At 34.8% G+C, this 17,254-nt stretch overlaps 2 protein-coding genes across 6 annotated transcripts; one reads left to right on the top strand and one right to left on the bottom strand.

The window, feature by feature from the left end:
* Nucleotides 1-92: 92 nt before the first annotated feature.
* On the bottom strand, nucleotides 93-4,382 carry alkbh2 (alkB homolog 2, alpha-ketoglutarate dependent dioxygenase). Of its 4 annotated transcripts, none has more exons than XM_062958352.1 (4): nucleotides 4,267-4,382; nucleotides 856-1,055; nucleotides 575-773; nucleotides 93-483 (listed from the first exon to the last, which is right to left on the bottom strand). In XM_062958352.1, the coding sequence occupies exons 2-4, from the start codon at nucleotides 1,040-1,042 to the stop codon at nucleotides 162-164; spliced, it is 708 nt and encodes a 235-aa protein (XP_062814422.1). In that variant the 5' UTR covers nucleotides 1,043-1,055; nucleotides 4,267-4,382; the 3' UTR covers nucleotides 93-161. The 4 variants fall into 4 exon arrangements, with proteins under 4 accessions (XP_062814422.1, XP_062814420.1, XP_062814419.1 ...); XM_062958350.1 differs by having other exon boundaries at nucleotides 4,249-4,369; XM_062958349.1 differs by having other exon boundaries at nucleotides 856-1,045; nucleotides 4,267-4,344.
* ung (uracil DNA glycosylase) lies at nucleotides 4,355-16,242 on the top strand. Of its 2 annotated transcripts, XM_062958348.1 has the most exons (7): nucleotides 4,355-4,573; nucleotides 5,611-5,823; nucleotides 7,184-7,279; nucleotides 7,379-7,476; nucleotides 9,741-9,829; nucleotides 13,434-13,612; nucleotides 15,903-16,242. In XM_062958348.1, the coding sequence occupies exons 1-7, from the start codon at nucleotides 4,412-4,414 to the stop codon at nucleotides 16,041-16,043; spliced, it is 978 nt and encodes a 325-aa protein (XP_062814418.1). In that variant the 5' UTR covers nucleotides 4,355-4,411; the 3' UTR covers nucleotides 16,044-16,242. The 2 variants fall into 2 exon arrangements, with proteins under 2 accessions (XP_062814418.1, XP_062814417.1); XM_062958347.1 differs by lacking the exon at nucleotides 4,355-4,573 and having other exon boundaries at nucleotides 5,395-5,823.
* Nucleotides 16,243-17,254: the final 1,012 nt, after the last annotated feature.

The following is a 17,254-nucleotide window of genomic DNA, read 5'->3' as shown; positions in this document are numbered from 1 at the left end:
TCGTCAAGGATTCAACGGAAAGGGTCCATCGATGCAGTCCCTTTTAGTGGAATACTCTTATATTACTAATACAAATACACATTGTCTTCATATATAATATATCTCCTTTATTATGAATATAGGAAACAATTTGCTATGACTCAAGTCTCTGGGCAATATATTCACGGGCCAAGATGGCCACTGCCCCGGATGTCCCGAAAGGTGAGGTTGACCCGGGGGCCCACAACCCCCCTTCGGGCAGGAAGGCCATGGCGCCAGTGCCGGTTGGTGGGGAAGTGCATCACCAGGAGGCTCCCGTGCCCCAGGCGCAACCAGACGGGGGCAGGGTGGCCGGGGGCAGGGCGGCCGCCTTTGCCGCCGCTGCAGTGCCGGAAGACGAAGTCCCGCTCGGCCCCGAAGGAGAGTGAGGCGATGGGGCTGCGTGGCTCCAGCTCCCGCTCATCGTCCCGGTGCTCCCCCATGCGATCCCGGCCATCCTTGTACCTGCCAGAAAGGAGAGCTCAGATTTCTCCCTTCTCCAGCTCTGAGAGGCCCTATTTTCTCTCTTCCCCAGCTCTAAATCCCATCAAATCACCTGTTTACGAGGACGAAATTGAAGCTGTGCCCAATGGCCTCCTGGACACGCTCCCGGAGGTGCTGCAGGATGGGGACCCAGGGCTTTGGGGAGAAGGTGGCCCCTGAATAGGTGTAGCTCAGCCCTGGCTCCCCATAGGCCGCCTGCTGGCGCGGGGCCTTGTGCCACTTCCCAAAGACATACAGCTTGGCCAAGTCCTCTGTTCCGAAGAGAGAGAAAATAATGAAACTATTGTCCGGCCGCCCATTCAGTTGAACGTGGCTACGGTGTCGTCGGCGTACCTTGCAAATACTCGATGTCCCGCTCGAGTTCAAGAAGGATCCCGTCCGCTTCTTTTTTGCCAAAAAGGATCCTATAGTCGCAATGGAGACCTTCGGACCGGATTTCCTTCCAGGGGGTTTCCTTTCCCTCCCGCGCTCCACCCGTCTCCCTTTGGCTCTTTCTGGCCTTGATCGGGAATTTGTCCATCGTCTGTTAGTTACTTACCCAGGAAAGGAAAGGAGCAGGCACCAGGTTAATATAATAATAATTATTATTATAAAAGCACAGCAGACAAAAAACCAGTACAAGAAAACTGCACTACAAACTAGAGCTGACAGCTGGCACAACAAAACATTGCATGGAAAGTTCCTTGACAAAATTGAAGGAAAAGCTGACAAGGAGAAGACCTGGCTCTGGCTCACAAATGGGACCCTGAAGAAGGAGACAGAAGGCCTCATCCTTGGGTGCCGTGCCACAAGATCTCAGCCGGCATTTGGAAACAATAGACTTTGACAAAATTACGATCTGCCAACTGCAAAAGGCCACCCTATTGGGATCTGCATGCATCATCCAAAAATACATCACACAGTCCTAGACACTTGGGAAGTGTTCGACTTGTGATTTTGTGATATGAAATCCAGCATGTCTATCTTGTTTGCTGTGTCATACTATGTCGTTGTGTGAATAATAATAATCATAATATATTTGAATATTATATGGCATAATAATATAATAATACAATTATTTAATATGGTACAATTATATAAAATCAATACTACAAAATAATAATATGATATAATAATAAGAGTAGTAATATATTTAATACTGTAATACAATATAATAATATACAGTAGAGTCTCACTTATCCAAGCTGAACAGTCCGGCAGAAGCTTGGATAAGCGAATATCTTGGATAATAAGAAGGGATTAAGGAAAAGCCTATTAAACATCAAATTAGGTTATGATTTTACAAATTAAGCACCAAAACATCATGTTATACAACAAATTTGACAGAAAAAGTAGTTCAATACGCACTAAATGTTATGTTGTAATTACTGTATTTATGATTATAGCACCAAAATATCATGATATATTGAAAACATTGACTACAAAAATCGCTTGGATTATCCAGAAGCTTGGATAAGCGAGGCTTGGATAAGTGAGACTCTACTGTACTATTATAATGGTATATTTATATTACATGTAATATTACAGTAAAGTGGGATAGTACAATATCTATCTATATATATAAAAGAGTGATGGCATCAGGGCAGCGGACAAAACAACAAAACTACAGGCCCCCCAACCTCGAAATTTGACAACACAACCCATCATTCACGGCTCTAGGTTGATACAACAAAAAGAAAAATAAAGTCCTAATTAGAGAGAGAGGAATAATTGCTTTTATCCAATTGCTGCCAGTTACAAGGATAAGTTCCGCCCTAAGGTTAGCAGATCCCCCTAAGGATCATCCAGATCAACTTCCTTATATCATGCAGTAGGACACAATCCAATCACTCCTGACAGATGGCCATCCAATATCTGCACAATAATAATACACATCGAATCATAGCATCAGACAGTTAGAAGACACCCCTAAAGGCCATCCAGCCCAACCCAATTCTGCCATGCAGGACACAAGACAAGCACTCCCAACAGATAGCCATTCAGCCTCTCAATACTAATACTAATAATAATAAAAATAATAACATCATCATACAATCCTAAGGTTTGGAGTGACCCCTAAGGATCATCCAGCTCAACTTCCTTCTACCATGCAGGAGGACACAATCCAAGCACTTCTGACAGATGGCCATCCAGCCTCTACATAATAATGATGATGAAGATGATGATGATAATAATAATAATAATAATAATAATAATAGAAGCATAGAATCCAAGAGTTTGGAGAGACCCCTAAGGGCCATCCAGCCCAACCCTTTCTACTATGCAGCAGGACACAATCCAAGCATTCACAACACATGGACAACGTATACATACTATACAATACTACACAGGGACATAGACCCCCTCTACCCTCACCACTTTCACAGTACACAAACAACCAAATGCATACTAAACATAAAGACAACCATACAACAGACATTCAATACCACCACTACCTCAACAAGTTCTCACCAACACCACCAGACAATGCCACAGCAACATGTGGCCGGGCACAGCTAGTAGCAATATATAATGCTTATATTTTGCTATACGAATAAAATAATATATTGTATGTATATACAGTGGAGTCTCACTTATCCAACATAAACAGGCCAGCAGAACATTGGATAAGTGAATATGTTGGATAATAAGGAGGGATTAAGGAAAAGCCTATTAAACATCAAATTAGGTTACGATTTTACAAATTAAGCACCAAAACATCATGTTATACAACAAATTTGACAGAAAAAGTCGTTTATTACATATTAATGCTATGTAGTGATTACTGTATTTACGAATTTAGCACCAAAATATCACGATATATTGAAAACATTGACTACAAAAATGTGTTGGATAATCCAGAACGTTGGATAAGCGAGTGTTGGATAAGTGAGACTACTGTATAACTTGTAAGCCGCCCTGTAACAATATAATATATTATGGCATAATATAATAATATAACATGATATGATATAATAATATAATAATGCAACATAGTATAATAATAATGCAATAGAATTTGGTATAATATAATATGGTTCAATAAAATGATATAATATATATAACAATAATTATATATGGTATGTATACATATACATACATATGTGTATGTATATATATATATATGGCATATTATAATTATATATATGGTATATTATGCAGTATATATTCTACCATATAATAATTATATTATATGGTGGAATAAAAATAATATATGGTATAATAATAATAATAATAATATAGTATGATTGGGTAAAATAATAATATTAACATAATATAGCAATATAATATAGTATAATAATTAAATTATAATAATATAATAGGGTATAATAATAGAATATACATATAATAGAATATACAATAATATATTAATATATTATAATGTTACAATATAATAATATTAAAAAAATACAATAACCATATTATAATATATGATACTAGATCTATATGTATATTATAATATTAACATATCCTACTATATTATATATATATTACAATATTATATAACATTAACCTAATGTCATATACTATAGAGTAATTTCCAATATAATAATATATTAATATGCTAAAAAATAGGCCTAATACCATGAGATAATATAATATTACAAATAATATATCAAAAATGCATCAATATATATATATAAAATAGGCCTCGCATCATAGTGTAACAATGCAGTAATAGTATAAATAATAATATAACTGTAGAAAATACAGCAATAGTATATGAATATAGAGATAAATAGTCACAGTCTCTCAGCCTCACACCAATTCTGGGCTCTCAAGGAAGGCACGGCGCATGCGCACAGCTATCCGTGGTCCCGACTCCGTCTCGCCTCAAGCAGCAGGGCTCGCACTGCGCACGCGCGGACGTAACCCAGTCCCACCCGCACGTCGCTGAGAGAGACCGCGCATGCGCAGTGCTTTCCGCGCCAATTTCGAGCTTACAGACAGACCGAGACGCGGAGGAGTAGCCGCCATGATCGGGCAGAGGACCCTGCGCTCTTTCTTCTCCCCGGTCGCCGCCGAGAAGCGGAGCCGCCCCTCGGAAGACAATGGAGACGCCGAAGAGAAGGTAGAATTCGGGGTGTTTTTGGCTTTTCTGAGGAGAAAGAAGCTCCTTCCAGGGACAGCCAATCAGATAGCGGGAAGGGCGGGGTCAAAGCAATTCTATCCATTGAGGGAGGGGTGGAGGCGGGACCTTTCCTCCTGAGCGACCAATGGGAACGCTGCTTCTGTTCGGGCGGGAAATAGTACACTTTACCTCATCCATTCTCAATGAGTTGGAGCCACAATGTTCCTCGCTTGTCAATCAGAAGGCTGGAGGGGCGGTTCCGTCCAATGAGGGCGGGGTGGAGGCGGGACCTTTCCTCCTTATCCACCAATGGGAACGCGGCTTCTGTTTGGGCGGGAAATAGTACACTTTACCTCATCCATTCCCAGTGGGCTGGAGCCACAATGTTACTCGCCTGTCAATCAGAAGGCTGGAGGGGCGGTTCTGCCCAATGAGGGCGGGGTGGGGGCGGGACCTTTCCTCCTTATCAACCAATGGAGATGCGGCTTGTTTGAGCGGGAAGTAGTATATTTTACCTCATCCATTTGAAGCCTCTCCCAAAGGGGAGGAACTATTTTTCCTTGCCCGCCAATCAGGAGTCTGGAGGGGCGGTTCTGTCCAATGAGGGCGGTACTTTTCTTTCTGGTGAGCCAATGGGACGCTAGGAGGGGCGTGGCTTCAGTGTAGTACCTTATCCATCTCTAAAGGGGAGGAGTCAGTGTTCCTCATCTCCCAATCAGGAGACGGGAGGGGGTTGGAGGCGGGACCAATGAGATAGGAGAGGCGTGGATTCCATATATTACTCTCAATATCCCAAGGGGAGGAGCCACAGCCAATCAGGAGGCAGGGGCGGAGCAATGCTCATTATTAGGCACGGCTTACCCAATGAGGCAGAAGGAGGGCGGGGCTTACGGAGGCAGCGAGCCAATGGGGGCCCGGGAGGGCGTGTTTTGGTGTGTTTTTTTTCCCGCGCCCGCCTCCACGTGTGCGGAAGTGCGGGCTTTGTTTTGATGGGGCGATTGCGGGCGTTGCTGAGGGTGTGCTTGCCTGTCTGGCAGCCCTGCAAGAGGGCCAAGGCCGACGAGGCCGGAGCCCCGCTCAGCCCGGAGCTGGTCGAGCGCATCCGGAGGAACAAGGAGGCCGCCCAGGAGAGGCTGCGCCTGGCCCGCGCCCGAGGAGCTGGAGCTGAAGCAGGCCTCGCCCCCGAACACATCGCCCCCGCCTGGAAGGCCGCCCTCGAACCCGAGTTCCACAAACCCTACTTCCACCAGGTACCCAGTCATAATAGTAATAATTCATATTATATGTATACATCATATTATTTTATTATAAATATATTCTATTATAAATATCACAGAATCATAATCATAATAATAAACTTCAGGTCTAGAAACATCATCATATCATAAAATAAAAATATTATCATATCATAAAATAAAAATATATTATGTGTATATATATTATGAATTATTATGGTATTATATATTATATATTATATAAAATATATATTATATAAATATCACAGAATCATAATAATAATAATAAACTTCAGGTCTAGAAACATCATCATCATATCATAAAATAAAAATATTATAAATATTATCATATCGTAAAATAAAAATATATTATGTGTGTGTGTATATATATATATAATGAATTATTATGGTATTATATATTATATAATATATATTATATAAATATCACAGAATCATAATAATAATAATAAACTTCAGGTCTAGAAACATCATCATATCATAAAATAAAAATATCATAAATATTATATCATAAAATAAAAATGTATTATGTGTATATATATATATATATATATATATATATATATAAAATGAATTATTATAGTAATATACATTATATAATATATTATTATATATTATATATTATATAAATATCACAGACTCATAATAATAATAAACTTCAGGTCTAGAAACATCATCATCATATCATAAAATAAAAATATATTATGTATATATATGTATTATGAATTATTATGGTATTATATATTATAATATATTATATATTATATAAATATCACAGAATCATAATAATAATAATAAACTTCAGGTCTAGAAACATCATATCATAAAATAAAAATATAGTATGTATATATATATATATATAATGAATTATTATGGTATTATATATTATTATATAATAATATATATAATATAATTATATATTATCTGAGGAGCCCCAGTAGCACAGTGTGTTAAAGCACTGAGCTGCTGAACTTGCAGACTGAAAGGTCTCAGGTTCAAATCCCAGGAGCGGCGTGAGCGGCCACTGTTAGCTCCAGCTTCTGCCAACCTAGCAGTTCGAAAACATGCCAATGTGAGTAGATCAATAGGTACCGCTCCGGCGGGAAGGTAACACTGGCGCTCCATGCAGTCATGCCAAAACCTAACTTTTAACCTCTCAATTATAATCTATAATAAAATAATGATGAGGTGATAATATCAATTGTAATAATATATAATAATAATATAATATCAATTATGTTCTAATATTATATAGTAATTATATATAATTGTAACATTAACATCAATTATGTTTTAATAATAATACTATAATGTAATAATAATAATAATAATTCATCTCTCTCCCCAAACCAACCAGCTGATGTCCTTTGTGGCCGAAGAGCGCCGCCGCCACACGGTGTTCCCTCCACCGCACCAGGTCTTCACTTGGACCCAGATGTGCGACATCCACCAGGTGAGGGGCTGCTGGGCCATCTGCCGGGAGGGATCGGGTGGTGCCTTCCCCCATGCATGAGTGTGGCTGAAACTGCCTTCCTTCTGTCTTTCCAACCAGGTGAAAGTGGTGATCTTGGGCCAAGACCCCTACCACGGCCCCGGCCAAGCCCACGGCCTCTGCTTCAGCGTCCAGAGGCCCCTCCCGCCACCACCCAGGTATAGCATCCAATTATTATAATAGTATAATAATATAGTAAATATAATAAATATGATAATAAATATAAGAATTATATGGCGGATCCTTTCTATCTCTGTGCTGCCCTCTTGTGGTCATGTCTGAGGTTTGCAGCAATATATAAATATCATATAATAAATATAATAATAAACTAAAATAATTACTTTCCAATCCTTTCTGTTCCTTTTGGCTGCATCTGGGCCAGAATATAATATAATACAATATTTATATATAATACTAGCTGTGCCCGGCCACGTGTTGCTGTGGCAAAGTGGTGGTGGTATTGGTTAAAAATTGTTGTGTAATTTTTATTTGAGGTTATTTGGTTGTTGTATGTCTTTCGGGCTGTGTGGCCATGTTCCAGAAGCATTCTCTCCTGACGTTTCGCCCACATCTATGGCAGGCATCCTCAGAGGTTGTGAGGTTATTTGTATTTTTTAATTAATTTTATTGTAAGTTATCTTTTTATTTATTATATTTTATTATTTTCTTGTATTATTTTTAGTTATTTTCTGTTATAGTATTTTATTGTATTAATTTTTTAGTGTTTTTAATTATTTTTAGTTTTTTTATTATTTTTTATTGGGCTGCTAGGAGACAAAGTTGGAGGAGCTTAGCCTTCTAACTGGCAGCAATGGGATAAAAGCAATTATTCCTCTCTCTCTAATTAGGACTTTATTTTTCTTTTCTTTTTGTTGTATCAACCTAGAGCCGTGGATGATGGGTTGTGTTGTCAAATTTCGAGGTTGGGGGGCCTGTAGTTTTGTTGTTTTGTGGGTCGCCGTGATGCCATCACTCTTTTATATATATAGATAATAAAAATAAAACTATAGAGCTAATTCCATACCTCACAACCTCTGAGGATGCCTGCCATAGATGTGGGCGAAACATCAGGAGAGAATGCTTCTGGAACATGGCCACACAGCCCGAAAGACATACAACAACCCTGTGATCCCGGCCATGAAAGCCTTCGACAACATATAGAGCTAATTCTTTCATTCTCAGTGCTGCCCTCTTGTGGCCACATCTTAAGCATTGTGTTCATATGTAAATATAATAACAATAAATATAATAATAAACTAAAATAATTACGTTCCAAACCTTTCTGTCCCTTCTGGCTGCATCTGGGCCTGAATATAATATAATAATATTTATATATAATATAATAGCAATATAATAAAAATAAAACTATAGAGCTAATTCTTTCATTCTCAGTGCTGCCCTCTTGTGGCCACATCTTAAGCATTGTGTTAATATGTAAATATAATAACAATAAATAAATAAATATAATAATAAACTAGAATAATTATGTTCCAAGCCTTTCTGTTCCTTTTGGCTGCATCTGGGTCAGAATATAATATAATAATAATTTATATATATTATAATAACAATATAATAAAAATAAAACTATAGAGCTAATTCTTTCATTCTTAGTGCTGCCCTCTTGTGGCCACATCTTGAGCCTTGTGTTCATATGTAAATATAATAACAATAAATAAATATAATAATAATATAGTACAGTAGAGTCTCACTTATCCAACACTCGCTTATCCAACGTTCTGGATTATCCAACGCATTTTTGTAGTCAATGTTTTCAATATATCGTGATATTTTGGTGCTAAATTCATAAATACAGTAATTACTACGTAGCATTACTGGGTATTGAACTACTTTTTCTGCCAAATTTGTTGTCTAACATGATGTTTTGGTGCTTAATTTGTAAAATCATAACCTACTTTGATGTTTAATAGGCTTTTCCTTAATGCCACCTTATTATCCAACATATTCGCTTATCCAACATTCTGCCGGCCCGTTTATGTTGGATAAGTGAGACTCTACTGTAATAAACTAAAATAATTACGTTCCAAGCATTTCTGCCGTTTTGGCTGCGTCTGGGCCAGAATATAATAATAATAATAATAATAATAATAATAATAATAATAATAATAATAATATAATTAATAAAAAATAAAACTATAGAGCTAATCCTTTCTGTCTCAATGCTGCCCTTTTGTGACCACATCTTGAGCATTATGTCCATTTGTAAATATAATATAATAGCAATAAAGAAATATAATAATAATATACAGCTTTGGAGCCGATCCTTTCTATATGCTGCCCCCTTTTGGCCGCATCTGGGCATTGCAGATACAGCTGATCCTTTCTGTCTCTATGCTGTCCCCTTGAGGCTGCATCTATGTACAGCAATGGAGCTGACCCTTTCTGCCTTTGGTTTGCTTTGCAGCCTGGAGAACATTTACAAAGAACTGGCCGCGGACATTGAGGGGTTTTCTCACCCGGGACACGGAGACCTGAGCGGATGGGCCAAACAAGGTAAAACCCTAAAAGGGGTCTCTCTTATTGTTATTATATTATTATTCTATATTTTATTATTATTAATATTATATATTTATTATTATATTATATATAATAATTATAATATATCCTATATATTATATTTATTGTATTTTTGTTATTATTATGGATATTATTAATGTTATATATTATTATTACTGTATAATTATTATTATATTTATTTATTTATTATTTAAACTTATATGCCGCCACTCCCCTAGGGCTTGGGGCAGCTTACAAGAAAAGCTAAAATCTAACAATTTAAACACATCTTTAAAATATCTTTTAAAAAACATCTTAAAAAACCTCTATGGCATTAATATATTACATCATGTTCTATTATATTAAATATGATATAATATATTACTATATGATATGTAATGAATACAGTAGAGTCTCACTAATCCAAGCCTCGCTTAACCAAGCCTCTGGATAATCCAAGCCATTTTTGTTGTCAATGTTTTCAATATATCGTGATATTTTGGTGCTAAATTCGTAAATACAGTAATTACAACATAACATTACTGCGTATTGAACTACTTTTTCTGTCAAATTTGTTGTATAACATGATGTTTTGGTGCTTAATTTATGAAATCATAACCTAATTTGATGTTTAATAGGCTTTTCCTTAATCCCTCCTTATTATCCAAGTTATTTGCTTATCCAAGCTTCTGCCAGCCCGTTTAGCTTGGATTAGTGAGACACTACTGTATTATTATAAGATGTTGCTATTATTTTCTAATGTAATGTTTTGTATTAATATATGACATTCTGTTATATTAAGTATTATATAATATATTACTATATGTTAGGTAATGAGTATTATTATAAAATGTTGCTATTATTTTCTAATGCAATGTTTTGTATTAATATATGACATCATGTTCTATTATATATTACTATATGATATGTAATGAGTATTATAAGATGTTGCTATTATTTTCTAATGCAATGTTTTGGTATTAATATATGACATCATGTTCTATTATATTAAGTATTATATAATATATTACTATGTGATGTATAATGAATATTATTATAATACGTTGCTATTATTTTCTCATGTAATATTTGGTATTAATATATGACATGTTCTATTATATAAAGTATCATATTATATATTTCTATATGCTAGGTAATGAGTATTATTATAAAATGTTGCTATTATTTTCTAATGTAATGTTTTGTATTAATATACAACATTCTGTTATATTAAGTATTATATAATATATTACTATATGATAGGTAATAAGTATTATTATAAAATGTTGCTATTATTTTCTAATGCAATGTTTTGTATTAATATATGACATCATGTTCTATTATATTAAATATTATATATTACTATATGATATGTAATGAGTATTATAAGATGTTGCTATTATTTTCTAATGCAATGTTTTGGTATTAATATATGACATCATGTTCTATTATATTAAGTATTATATAATATATTACTATGTGATGTATAATGAATACTATTATAATACGTTGCTATTATTTTCTAATGTAATATTTGGTATTAATATATGACATGTTCTATTATATAAAGTATCATATTATATATTTCTACTAGCTGTGCCCGGCCACGCGTTGCTGTGGCAAAGTGGTGGTGGTATTGGTTAAAAATTGTGTAATTTTTATTTGACGTTATTTGTATTTTTTTAATAAATTTTATTGTAAGTTATCTTTTTATTATATTTTATTATTTTCTTGTATTATTTTTAGTTATTTTCTGTTATAGTATTTTATTGTATTATTTTTTTAGTATTTTTAATTATTTTTAGTGTTTTTTATTATTTTTTATTGGGTTGCTAGGAGACCAAGTTGGAGGAGCTTAGCCTTCTAACTGGCAGCAATTGGATAAAAGCAATTATTCCTCTCTCTCTCTAATTAGAACTTTGTTTTTCTTTTCTTTTTGTTGTATCAACCTAGAGGCGTGGATGATGGGTTGTGTTGTCAAATTTCGAGGTTGGGGGGCCTGTAGTTTTGTTGTTTTGTGGGTCGCCGTGATGCCATCACTCTTTTATATATATAGATATGATAGGTAATGAGTATTATTATAAGATGTTACTATTATTTTCTAATGTAATGTTTTGTATTAATATACGACATTCTGTTATATTAAGTATTATATAATATATTTCTATATGATAGGTAATGAGTATTATTATAAGATGTTGCTATTATTTTCTAATGTAATGTTTTGTATTAATATACGACATTCTGTTATATTAAGTATTATATAATATATTTCTATATGATAGGTAATGAGTATTATTATAAGATGTTGCTATTATTTTCTAATGTAATGTTTTGTATTAATATACGACATTCTGTTATATTAAGTATTATATAATATATTACTATATGATAGGTAATGAGTATTATTATAAGATGTTGCTATTATTTTCTAATGTAATGTTTTGTATTAATATATGACATTCTGTTATATTAAGTATTATATAATATATTACTATATGATAGGTAATGAGTATTATTATAAGATGTTGCTATTATTTTCTAATGTAATGTTTTGTATTAATATACGACATTCTGTTATATTAAGTATTATATAATATATTTCTATATGATAGGTAATGAGTATTATTATAAGATGTTGCTATTATTTTCTAATGTAATGTTTTGTATTAATATACGACATTCTGTTATATTAAGTATTATATAATATATTACTATATGATAGGTAATGAGTATTATTATAAAATGTTGCTCTTATTTTCTAATGTAATGACATCATGTTCTATTATATTAAGTATTATATAATATATTACTATGTGATGTATAATGAATACTATTATAATACGTTGCTATTATTTTCTCATGTAATATTTGGTATTAATATATGACATGTTCTATTATATAAAGTATCATATTATATATTTCTACTAGCTGTGCCCGGCCACGCGTTGCTGTGGCAAAGTGGTGGTGGTATTGGTTAAAAATTGTGTAATTTTTATTTGACGTTATTTGTATTTTTTTTATATAAATGTTATTGTAAGTTATCTTTTTATTATATTTTATTATTTTCTTGTATTATTTTTAGTTATTTTCTGTTATAGTATTTTATTGTATTATTTTTTTAGTATTTTTAATTATATTTAGTGTTTTTTTATTATTTTTTATTGGGTTGCTAGGAGACCAAGTTGGAGGAGCTTAGCCTTCTAACTGGCAGCAATTGGATAAAAGCAATTATTCCTCTCTCTCTAATTAGGACTTTGTTTTTCTTTTCTTTTTGTTGCATCAACCTAGAGGCGTGGATGATGGGTTGTGTTGTCAAATTTCGAGGTTGGGGGGCCTGTAGTTTTGTTGTTTTGTGCGTTGCCGTGATGCCATCACTCTTTTATATATATAGATATGATAGGTAATGAGTATTATTATAAGATGTTTCTATTATTTTATATGACTATTTTTATATTTCTATTACTATATGATAGGTAATGAGTATTATTATAAAATGTTGCTCTTATTTTCTAATGTAATGACATCATGTTCTATTATATTAAGTATTATTATTATTAATATATCTATTTATTGCTCTGTCTGCCTGGATGTGGCTCAGGGGTGCTTCTGCTGAACGCGGTGCTGACGGTGCGGGCGCACGAGCCGACCTCGCACAAGGAGAAGGGCTGGGAGGCCTTCACGGACGCCGTGGTCGCCTGGCTCAACCGGAACGTGGACGGCCTCGTCTTCCTCCTCTGGGGCTCCTACGCCCACAAGAAGGGCAGCGCCATCGACAGGGTCAGGATCATATCACTATTAACAATATTATATTATTATTATTATTTTATTATGACACAGCAAACAAGATAGACATGCTGGATTTCATATCACAAAATCACAAGTGGAACACTTCCCAAGTGTCTAGGACTGTGTGATGTATTATTATTATTATTATTATTATTATTATTATCATCATTATTATCATTATTATCATTATTATTTTATTATGACACAGCAAACAAGATAGATATGCTGGATTTCGTATCACAAAATCACAAGTGGAACACTTCCTAAGTGTCTAGGACTGTGTGATGTATTATTATCATTATTATTATTATTATTATTATTATTATTATTATTATTATTTTATTATGACACAGCAAACAAGATGTATATGCTGGATTTCATATCACAAAATCACAGGTCGAACACTTCCCAAGTGTCTAGGACTGTGTGATGTATTTTCGGATGACGCGTGCAGATCCCAGTCGGGTGGCCTTTTGCAGTTGACAGATCATGATTTTGTCAATGTCTATTGTTTCCAAATGCCGGCTAAGATCTTTTGGCACGGCACCCAATGTGCCGATCACCACCGGGACCACCTGCACTGGTTTCTGCCAGAGTCTTTGAAGTTCAATCTTGAGGTCCTGAGAGCGGCTGAGTTTTTCCTGTTGTTTTTCGTCAATGCGACTGTCACCTGGGATGGCAACATCAATGATCCAAACCTTTTTCTTTTCCACAACTGTGATGTCTGGTGTGTTGTGTTCCAGAACTTTGTCAGTCTGGATTCGGAAGTCCCACAGTATCTTTGTGTGCTCATTTTCCAAGACTTTTGCAGGTTTGTGATCCCACCAGTTCTTTGCTGCTTGGAGGTGGGACTTGAGGCATAAGTTCCAATGAATCATTTGGGCCACACAGTTGTGCCTCTGTTTGTAGTCTGTCTGTGCGATTTTCTTACAGCAGCTGAGGATATGATCCATGGTTTTGTCGGTTTCCTTGCAGAGTCTGCATTTTGGGTCATCAGTTGATTTTTCGATCTTGGCCTGAATTGCCTTTCTCCTGATGTCTTGCTCCTGGGCTGCAAGGATCAGGCCTTCTGTCTCCTTCTTCAGGGTCCCATTCGTGAGCCAGAGCCAGGTCTTCTATTATTATTATTATTATTATTATTATTAATGGCCTTTGTCCTGATGTCTTGCTCCTGGGCTGCAAGGATCAGGCCTTCTGTCTCCTTCTTCAGGGTCCCATTCGTGAGCCAGAGCCAGGTCTTCTATTATTATTATTATTATTATTATTATTATTATTATTATTATTATTAATGGCCTTTGTCCTGATGTCTTGCTCCTGGGCTGCAAGGATCAGGCCTTCTGTCTCCTTCAGGGTCCCATTTGTGAGCCAGAGCCAGGTCTTCTCCTTATCAGCTTTTCCTTCAATTTTGTCAAGGAACTTTCCATGCAATGTTTTGTTGTGCCAGCTGTCAGCTCTAGTTTGTAGTGCGGTTTTCTTGTACTGATTCTGCTCTAGTTTGTAGTGGGGTTTTCTTGTACTGATTCTGCTCTAGTTTGTAGTGCGGTTTTCTTGTACTGATTCTGCTCTAGTTTGTAGTGCGGTTTTCTTGTACTGATTCTGCTCTAGTTTGTAGTGCGGTTTTCTTGTACTGATTCTGCTCTAGTTTGTAGTGCGGTTTTCTTGTACTGATTCTGCTCTAGTTTGTAGTGCGGTTTTCTTGTACTGATTCTGCTCTAGTTTGTAGTGCGGTTTTCTTGTACTGATTCTGCTCTAGTTTGTAGTGCGGTTTTCTTGTACTGATTCTGCTCTAGTTTGTAGTGCGGTTTTCTTGTACTGATTCTGCTCTAGTTTGTAGTGCGGTTTTCTTGTACTGATTCTGCTCTAGTTTGTAGTGCGGTTTTCTTGTACTGGTTTTTTGTCTGCTGTGCTTTGAGGAGTTTCTGATTTTTGACTTCAGTCAAAGCAGGTTCTTCACTTTGCTTGACATCTTCTGCCAGGGCATGTTCTTCTTCTTTGACTGCTTGTTTTACTTGTAAGAGTCCTCTGCCCCCTGATCTTCTAGGCAGATATAGCCGGTCAACATCACTGTGAGGGTGCAGGGAATGTGAATGGTCATGAGTTTTCTTGTTTTTCTGTCCAAATTGTCCAGTTCCACCTGTGTCCATATTTTATATTATATTATTATATTGTTATATATTTATACCATATATTACATGTGATGGCTTATATTAATGTAATTATTAAATTAATAATACTAACAATAATACTATTTTTTTGTTATTACGGCTTCCCTTTCCTGCAGAAGCGCCACTCAGTGCTGATGTCGGCCCACCCGTCCCCCTTGTCGGCCCACCGGGGCTTCTTGGGCTGCCGGCATTTCTCCAAAGCCAACGCCCTGCTCCAGAAGTCCGGCAAGAAGCCCATCCTCTGGGGAGACCTCTGAAGCCTGGGCTGCTTTTCCCGGTTCTGGACTCCCGAGTTCTAGGTTCTGACGTTTGGATTGCTTTCGTACATTCATATTCATCTCCCAGACCGGTATGTTTCAATACCAGCTTAAATGGCCTTTAGGGGAGTGACACTTGTTTACAACATTGTTGTTGATGTGTATATATTTTTTTAATAAATTGTGTTTGTTTTGCTAATTCCTTGTTTCCTTTTTTGCAAACATTCCAGACACAAAGGTTAAATTATTATTATTATTATTATTATTATTATTATTATATTATTATTACTATTATAAGTACAGTAGAGTCTCACTTATCCAATGTTCTGGATTATCCTTATATAAGTATATATTCTTATATACTGCCAGTACTCTTGTCAATCATATATTTATTATTGCTGTTATTAATAATACTGTACACAAAACTAATATATTATTATATTGTTATTATTATTATTATTACTATATTATTATTAGTAGTAGTAGAAGTATGTTACTATTATAAGTACAGTAGAGTCTCACTTATCCAATGTTCTGGATTATCCTTATATAAGTATATATTCTTATATACTGCCAGTACTCTTGTCAATCATATATTTATTATTGCTGTTATTAATAATACTGTACACAAAACTAATATACTATTATATTGTTATTATTATTATTATTACTATATTATTATTAGTAGTAGTAGAAGTATGTTACTATTATAAGTACAGTAGAGTCTCACTTATCCAATGTTCTGGATTATCCTTATATAAGTATATATTCTTATATACTGCCAGTACTCTTGTCAATCATATATTTATTATTGCTGTTATTAATAATACTGTACACAAAACTAATATATTATTATATTGTTATTATTATTATTATTATTATTACTATATTATTATTAGTAGTAGTAGAAGTATGTTACTATTATAAGTACAGTAGAGTCTCACTTATCCAATGTTCTGGATTATCCTTATATAAGTATATATACTTATATACTGCCAGTACTCTTGTCAATCATATATTTATTATTGCTGTTATTAATAATACTGTACACAAAACTAATATATTATTATTATTTTATTATGACACAGCAAACAAGATAGATTACACAAAACTAATATATTATTATTATTAAACTAATATATATTAGTGTCATATACAGGAGTGCTTCTTTATATATTAATAATAATAATAATATATATTATTTTGTATAT

This window comes from Anolis carolinensis, chromosome X (assembly GCF_035594765.1).
Source record: "Anolis carolinensis isolate JA03-04 chromosome X, rAnoCar3.1.pri, whole genome shotgun sequence".
Lineage (NCBI taxonomy): Eukaryota > Metazoa > Chordata > Lepidosauria > Squamata > Dactyloidae > Anolis > Anolis carolinensis.
The sequence above is the reverse complement of the archived record's forward strand: the minus strand, read 5'-3'. Positions and strand labels throughout refer to the sequence as shown.